Consider the following 8,871-nt stretch of genomic DNA (forward strand, 5'->3'; position numbering starts at 1 on the left):
GTCCCACCTCAATCGTGAAAGCTGGCTGGGTGGCTTTGGGCCAGCCACTCGCTCTCAGCCCAACCCACCTCACAGAGTAGCTGTGGGGAAAATAGGGGGAGGAAGGTTTATTTGATATGTTCGCCACCTCGAGTTATTTGTAAAAATAATAAAGACGGGACACAGATAATTTCCCAGCAATTAAGAAATTAAATAAAGAACTGCAATCCCTTTGAAACAGTCTCCAAACCCTTCTTCTACAGATTTGGGGAAAGCGGTTGGTGGTGGAAAGTCAATGGGAGGTTTGTAGCTTATCAGTTTCCCCGGGAAAGTGATTCGGCCCTGGGTGCTAAGTCACCAAACATCATCAGCCCCCCTCATGGACACATCCTGCCCCCTCGTCACAAAATCTGAGTGGAAAGGGGCCAGTTAGAGCCTCAGATCCCGTCTCTGTAGAGGAAGGAAGCGTTTTAGCCGAGAAACGGGGGGGGGGGGAGAAACAATTTCTCTCATGTTTTCCTAAGCATTTGCATTCATCCCATCCCCAGAGACAGATGGGGGACGGACATTCTATGGATTTAATGTTGTAGCTATTCCTCGGAGTACCATTGCTTTGTTCTGTTTGATTTATAATGGGTTCTATTTTAATGTGTTTTTTCCCTGTTATTAGCCACTTTGAGCCTGATTGGATTGAGTGCATATAACTCTTTGAAATAAATAAATAAAAATGTGAATTCTTTAGTTTGGACAAAATATTTTCATGTTCTAACACTTTGTCCCAAGCGTTCGATAACATGAGACATTCGAGCGTTCATTCTTATATAAAAATGGGAACTTGGAACACGTTTTGGCTTTTAGCTTTATTTCCTAAAGTCATAATGTTTGGGAGGTGACAGTCAAAGCTACATAACACCCAGCCTATAAACAATTGGAATACAGTGGGGGTTTTTTTAAGTTAAAATTCCCAGCAGGAGCAGCAATTAAGGCAAAATGCATTTTTATATCCTACTTTAATAGCAACAGAATAACAGAGTTGGAACGGACCTTGGAGGTCTTCTAGTCCAACCCCCTGCTCAAGCAGGAAACCCTATACTATTTCAGACAAATGGTTGTCCAATCTCTTCTTAAAAGCTTCCAGTGATGGAGCACCCACAACCTCTGGAGGCAAGCTGTTCCACTGATTAATTGTTCTCACTGGCAGGAAATTTCTCCCTACTTCGAGGTTGGTTCTATCCTTGATAAATTAAAAATAATTTCTTTGGTAAGTTTTTCTGTAAGTTGGATGATAAGTAGCACTCATCAGCGATGACCGTGCCATGTATGTCGGCATATCTCCAATAAAGAATAGGTGATCAAGGGGGATTCTGCATGCAGAATACTTAGTATGTTTCTAGTACCAACAAAACAAGTATATTCAAGTAGTTTTTACAGAGACTTTCCAGTGGGGATGTTCCAAACTTAGAATTTCTTGTTGGTGGTTCATTCAGAGTCCTAAAATTTCTGGGCTTGATATTCCATTTGTTTATTTGTCCTTCCTGATTTTATCTTCTCTTCCTTCAGGTAACCGAGGAACCACCGCTGGCAGTTCAGGGGATGCACTTGGAAAAGCATTAGCTTCAGTAAGTCTCATTATGACTTCTCATTCTAAGAACCTTTGATTTTATCTGCAGAGAAGACTTCCAAAACTAGCACAACGTACATCTGTTGGAACTACAACTATAAGAATTGTTTGTTTATTACAGACAGTCTTCAGCTTACAACCATTTCTTTAGTTCAGGGGTAGGCAACCTTGGCTCTTTTATGACTCGTGGACTTCAACTCCCAGAATTCCTGAGCCAGCCATGCTGAGGGGAAAGGGAGAGGTTTCCAAGCTGAGCCATGCTGGCTCAGGAATTCTGGGAGTTGAAGTCCACGAGTCATAAAAGAGCCATGGTTGCCTACCCCTGCTTTAATTGAACATTCAAAGTTACAACGGCATTGAAACAAGTGACTTATGACCCATCCTCACACTGAATAAGTGTTTCAGCATCTCCATAGTCGCAAGATCACAATTTGGGCACTTGGCAACCACCCTGTATTTACAAAGGTTGCAGCATCCAAGAGTTATGGCGATCGCCTTTTACAACCTTCCCAGCCGACTTCCGACAAGCAAAGTCCGTGGGGGAAGCTGGATTCGCTAAACGGCCATGTGATTCGCTTAACTACTGCAGTGATTTGTTTAACAACCATGGCAAAATTGGGCAGGACTCACTTAACAACCGCCTTGTTTAGCAGCGGAAATTCTGGTCCCAGTCGTGGCCAACGTCAAGCAAAAAAGAGGACTTGGTTTTTCAGGCGTAGTTAAGCATTATATTTTTTCCCTCCATTCCTGCTCCCAAATTCTTTTTTTCCCGTTCCTCCCCAGATCTACTCTCCAGATCATTCTAGCAATAATTTCTCTTCGAACCCATCCACTCCGGTGGGCTCCCCTCAGGGAATAACAGGTAAGCTGTGAAATTTTGCCTTCTAGTATAAATCTAGAAACATGCAACAGTGGGTGGAAATCTCAAAGGAGGAGGTGAAATTATTGGCATTTTATCAATGAGTTTTTCAAGGTAAATGACCCTTCTTATTCTGAACTGGTCCAGTGTTAGCTCCATGATCCAGTTTGGGGTAACATGCAGAATACGGGGTATCTGTACAAACAATTTAGGACCTCCGTCTGTATCAAATGTCTGGATGCAGCAAAATCAGGAAAATATTCAATTTCTGTAAGCTCACCCCTTACAGGCTATTACTGAGCAAGGTCTACATTGGTGTTTTTCAAACTTGGCCAGTTGAAGACGTAAGGACTTCAACTTCCAGAATTCCCCAGCCAGCATGACTGGCTGGGGAATTCTGGGATTTGAAGGCCACACATCTTCAGGTTGCCAAGTTTGAAAAACACTAGTATAAGAGACTCACTCAAACTTCTATAAGCAGCCAAGTTGGTGGCCAGTGAAGTTCTTTATTTCCTCTTTTTTAAGACATAGTAAAAATGTCATTTAATTCCTTTGCACGTGAATAGAACTCTGATAAGATAGGGCAGGGGTCTTCAAACTTGGCCCTTGTATGACTTGTGGACTTCAACTCCCAGAATTCCTCAGCCAGGCACACTGGCTGAGGAATTCTGGGAGTTGAAGTCCACAAGTCATACAAGGGCCAAGTTTGAAGACCCCGAGATAGGGGAATAATACATATAAGTTCTTGTAGGTTTATCTAATGCTAATAGAAAGTTTTGCTGAAAATGATTGAAAATTCTTGGTTTTGTAAAGTAAAGGTAAAGGGATCCCTGCAGATTTTACTCCACTCGTCGTTGCCGACTCTAGGGGGGGATGGTGCTCATCTCTGTTTAAAGGCCATTGAGCCAGTGCTGTCCAAAGACATTTCCACGGTTATGTGGGGTTATGTGGCCAGGATGACATCAGAGATCTCTGTTATCTTGGTTTTGTACTGGACTGAAAAGTGTGGTGTGGAAACATAGTTTTCTATACAGCCAGTTTGCCTACTTCCATAGGGGATGTGTAATGACTACAAGAGAAGAATGAAACACAAGTGGATTTTCTTTTACTAGCTAATGGCAGCCCTTTGACCACAAAATGTCCTGTTCACCTGAGATTGAGACAGCCTCAGTCTGAGATTTATTAAAGCTTAGCTGCACAGTTATAGCTCCAGGGCATATGTGTAAAGCAACAAATCTGAAATTTGTGGGTTGTTGGCTCCACCTGCTGTCACATGGAAGAAATGCATGTAAACTCATGGCAAGCCCGGGTTTCAAAAACAATCATCTTCTCTAAACACTGTGGCTTGTAAAAACGGACCTGTACGAGGCTCCATGTTTATCTTCTTCCCTGCCCAATTCATTTTGTCCTGGCTTTTTAAAAGCTAGATTAAAAGAAGACTGCAATGCAAAAAAAAAGCCGGTCAGTAGGTAGATAGAAACAGCCATCATTAAAACATGAAGTGCGTTTCCCAAGATGTGGTCGTGCTTCCTTACGGCATTTCTGTGACAGAGGAGCGAGCATATTTCTAATAGAAGAAAAGTCTACAACGCTGGTTCTCAAGCTCAGCAACTTTAAGATGCGTGGACTTCAACTTCCAGAATTAGCCAGTCAGCATGCTGGTTGAGGAATTCTGGGAGTTGAAGTCCACACATTTTAAAGTCCCCAAGTTTTAATAAAACTGGATGTAAGGAGTGGTTGATCCTGATGGAACTCCCGAAGTTCTACCTGGCTTTTGATGTGTCCTGGAAGTCTGGGGTGCTTAATACTCTCAGAGCTTGGTTGTTTGTTTGCTTGCAATGCACTGATGATGTTGCTTAGTTGGGTAATGAAATGTCTGCAAAAATAGCCCAGCTCCGAGAGCAACAAAAAATCCACAGTTCAACCCTGAGCTACTTGTATCATCCCGAAAATATTTCTTGGCAGTTGTGAAGAGAAAGGATGTCTATGCTATCTATCTATCAAATGTATTTGCTAATAGCAAAATGTCCTCTGTCTGTCCACCACTCAGGTTCTTCGCAGTGGCCCCGAACAAGTGGACAGGGTGCCTTATCCCCAAGCTACGAAGGCACCCTCCATACTTTGGTAAGTATCCCTCCGCCGCATACTTGCCATGGGTTTTTGCAGTAAATAATTACAGGTAGCCCTTGATTTACAACCATTCATTTAGCAACCATTGAAAGTTATGACAGCACTGGAAAAAGCAGCATATCCGCGGTCATATCATCGGACTTTGGGTGCTTGGCAACCAGCTCACCTTTACAATGGTTAGAGCATCCCAGGGTCACGTGGTCGCCATTTGCAACCTTCCCAGCTGGCACGTCAACGGAGAAGCTGGCAGGAAAGGTCACAATTCATGATCATTTAGCCATTTAATAACGTGGTTGCTTAATAATGACTTTTCCACTCCCACTTGTGGCCATAAGTCAAGAACTACCTATAAATTCCTTGCAGATAGCAGTGGACCTAGCAACCTTAGTAATAGCATAGTTTTGATCGCCCACCAGCCTATTCTATGTTGCTTGATAATATCCCCCAAACAGCTTTCTTTTTAGCCTTGGTCCTTCTCCCTGAAAAATCAGCCTAGTAAGGACGCACCTGATAGACGTTGTAAAGAAAGAAAGCCTTGTGTCCACTCTTCAAATGTTGTCTGTGTTTGCTTTTTGTTTTTAAACTTCTTGCTTCGTTTGGTGCCTGAATCTCAGCTGTTGGCAGGCACCCCACCAGCTCCACGCAGTGGTTGTGGTGGGGCTCTGTTTCACACTCTTTCCCTCTCTTCCCTCCTTCAAGCAAAACAAAATGGAAGACCACTTGGACGAAGCCATCCATGTGCTGAGGAGCCATGCAGTGGGCCAGACCAACCACAGGGACATCCACGACTTGTTGGCATCCGCTTCTGCGCACAGCACTTCTGTGGGCAGCCTTAGCCAGTCTTTTTCCCCGGCCTCTGTCTTGCCAATTGCTAGTCGGCATACGAACTTGGTAAGATAGGAATTTGGGGGGGGGGGGTTTCAGATAAGCTCTACTGTTCAAAGGTTTATGGCTTCTCCTTTCAAGAACCTCTTTAAAGGTCTATTTGCATAACTTGACTTACCTTGTTTCCCCGAAAGTAAGGCCTACCCCAAAAATAAGCCCTAGCTTGATTTTTTGTGGTAGGCCTAATATCAGCCCTACCCCCAAAATAAGCCCTAGTTTTGGGGCAAGGTACACATCTAAAAATCAAGCTAGGGCGGGGGTGGGAGGGTGGAGCTGCCCCATGCACCCTGCACCCACTTACTGTTGCAGCCTGCGGTCTCCTTGCCAGCCCACTTCTTCTGTGGCATCCTCCAGCCTGCATTTTGCAGTCAGAGGCCTTTCTGGAACACCTCTGCAGCTGAGAACCAAGCTATGGATTCCATAGCTCGGTTCTAGGCTGCAGAGGCCTTCCGGAAAGGCCTCTGACTGTGAAATGCAGGCCGGGGGACACCACAGAAGAAGTGGGCCGGCTGGGTGGGGCTGTCGGTGCCAGAGGTGAGTGGAAAAGACACCCCCCGAAAATAAGACCTTGGTGCCTCTTTTGGAGACAAAAATAAAAATAAAATAAGACTGGGTCATATTTTCGGGGAAATACGGTATTAATCCATCTGATCCAGACATTTTGGTCCACAGTTCCTAGAATCCATTGACTTTAGACATACAGCTGGAGGTTGGTGGGACTTGGTTGGTCCAAAGCATCAGGAGAGTAGAAGTTCTTCATGACTGATCTAGCTTAGTATAACTAGCAACCAAAAGTTTTCTTATTACCTTTTCCTTATAGATGCTGGAGATTGGGGTTAGTCTCTTGTGTCCTCCACCGAACTATGGGCCGTCCATGTTAAAAATGCTTCTTGCAAGCTATGTAACATTCTTCATATTCAAAAGTCCTACCACATTTCATTGTGGGGTGCGACTTTGTCGTACCAGTCAAGAGGCAGAAAGGAGAATAGTCTATGACAGGGGTAGGCAGCCATGCTGGCTCAGGAATTCTGGGAGTTGAAGTCCACGAGTCATAAAAGAGCCAATGTTGCCTACCCCTGGTCTATGATATAAGGTCATGGCTGAGGGGCAGAAGTCAGGGTATCTTGAGTTCAAAATGCAGTTTCCAATGGCCCCTACATTCAGCAACATAATTCTATCCAACTTTTCTCTTGCATCTTTAGAGTTTCATAGCTGTGTGGGATTTTTCCTTCTTCCAAATTTGGGTTGCATCCTACAAAATGTTAGGGTGGTTATTCAGGGCTTGTTTGTAGGAAACTGTCTAGTATAGAACCTGGGTGAAATGTTGTTGGTTTTTTTTCCAATCTCATCAGTAAAACCATCAGCTTTGCACTGATGTTGTTACTAATTTGGTAGTGAAAACCAAATCTGCAAGAAGACGACCAAGCTCAGGCAGCACCAAGAGCCCCACAATATTGTAGAACTTGATTTCTTTTTATTTTTCTGTGAACCAACCTCTGCCTGTTCTTACATGCTTCATGACTCACTCAAAATCAGATGGAGCTTCAGTAGCATCGCTGTGGTAGTCATCCTATCCTTTTCTAACTATGCTCCGCAGACACTTGATAGCATTTTGGTAGTCAGTATGCCTCTTTATGATTCTATGGAAGGGTTGCTAGATCTAAAATTCACCGCCCTGAGTCCCGTAAGGGAGATAGGGCGGTATATAAATTCAATAAATAAAATAAATAATAAATAAAATTCCTACCTATAGAGCTGGTTCACACATCAGATTAAGTCCTAATATAGGCTTATTGGGCGGCACAGTGGGTCAGCAGTTAAGACGCTGGGCTTGTCAGCTGGAAAGCCAGCAGCCCGTGTTCGAGCCCCGAGTACCACACGACGGGGTGAGCTCCCTTCTTTGCCCCAGCTCCTGCCAGCCTAGCAGTTTGAAAGCATGCAAATGTGAGTAGATAAATAGGTACCACTTCAGTGGGAAGGTAACAATGCTTCATGACAACATGCTGGCTACGTGACCACGGAAATATCTTTGGACTTGAAACCAGATGACCACTGCCCTCTATATTCGGCAATAACTAGCAGAGTAAAATCCGCAGAGGCTCCCTTCCTAGAGGCATACTGGCATAATGGCTTAGCCTTATGTTCAAATCTGAATTGTATTGTTTGACCAACAACCAGTACTTAAAGCAATCCCGGCATATTATTAAACTTGATTCACCATTTGCCCCTGAGGCATTCGCTGCGGTTAACTAATGAAAACTGAGGCTTTAAAAGAGGGGCTGATACGCCCCTTTCCAATTTCTACACTTGCTCACTAGCATTGCCTCAGGCAGTGTTTCTCAACATTGGGGACGTTAAAATGTGTGGACTTCAACTCCCAGAATTCCCCAGTCAGCATCACCGGCATAGTGGCCTTTCTGGACCTTGTTGCTGTTCTTTTTGGCAGGTGGGAGGAGGTCACCCCGAAGACAGCCTCTCTAGCAATCCTGGTCTTCTCCACAACCATGTTGCTCTCCCTGCCCAGACCAGCTCGCTTCCTGACCTCAGTAGAGGACAGTCTTCAGATGCCTTTAGCGGTAAGGCTGAGTTGCACAATTCGAATGCTGAATCTCAAAACCCCAGTCTCTCGGCTGGTGCAAGGTAGGGTGCTGGACAAGTGAGCTAACGACCTCTTGCAAAATTACAGTTATAATAATAATAATAATGATAAAGTTGGAAGGGACCTTGGAGGTCATCTAGTCCAACCCCCTGCTCAGGCAGGAAACCCTATACCATTTCGGACAAATGGCTGTCCAGTTTCTTCTTAAAAACTTCCAGTGTTGGTGCATTCACCGCTTCTAGAGGCAGGTTGTTCCACTGGTTAATTATTCCAACTGTCGGGAAGTTGACACGTTCCCTTTATAACTGAAGGAAAGGAACCAAAGTAAGCAGATTCTTCTCTGTGAAACGTATCCTCCTTCTTCATGTCTATGGAGATTCTCAGTCATCCAGGTCATTCTGACTGTCAGAACTGAAGAAGTCTCTTGAACTAGAAGCAAAACGTCTTCAAGGAAAAACAAAGGAAGTCCAGTTGCCCTTTGGGGGGGGGGAAACCCAACCTTTGGGATCTCTCTCTTCATGTGAATCTGCAACTCAGAATCAAAAATTATTTCATTAATTATTATTTTAGATGTTTTATTTTTAGTTTTGTTTTTAATCCTGCCTTTATTATTTTTATAAATAAGTCAAGGCAGTGAACATATGTAATAGTTCTTCCTCCTATTTTCCTCACAATAACAACCATGTGAGATCACTTGGGCTGAGAGAGAGTCCAAAGTCCCAGCGGGCTTCCATTCTTAAGGCGGGACTAGAACTCACAGTCTCCCGGTGATTGGCCCAAAGTCACCCAGCCGGCTTT

General features: G+C 44.1%; 1 protein-coding gene across 1 annotated transcript in view; it reads left to right on the forward strand.

Annotated features, from left to right (window-relative positions):
- TCF3 (transcription factor 3) overlaps positions 1 to 8,871 on the forward strand; it is a 71,587-nt gene that overhangs the window by 47,009 nt on the left and 15,707 nt on the right. The window contains exons 10-14 of the mRNA XM_015809938.1: positions 1,540 to 1,598; positions 2,384 to 2,462; positions 4,510 to 4,583; positions 5,289 to 5,480; positions 7,921 to 8,050. Of these exons, the coding sequence (XP_015665424.1) occupies positions 1,540 to 1,598; positions 2,384 to 2,462; positions 4,510 to 4,583; positions 5,289 to 5,480; positions 7,921 to 8,050 (534 nt within the window). The remainder of the gene's footprint in view (positions 1 to 1,539; positions 1,599 to 2,383; positions 2,463 to 4,509; positions 4,584 to 5,288; positions 5,481 to 7,920; positions 8,051 to 8,871) is intronic.

This window comes from Protobothrops mucrosquamatus, unplaced genomic scaffold, assembly GCF_001527695.2.
Source record: "Protobothrops mucrosquamatus isolate PMUCROS unplaced genomic scaffold, P.Mucros_1.0 scaffold6, whole genome shotgun sequence".
NCBI lineage: Eukaryota > Metazoa > Chordata > Lepidosauria > Squamata > Viperidae > Protobothrops > Protobothrops mucrosquamatus.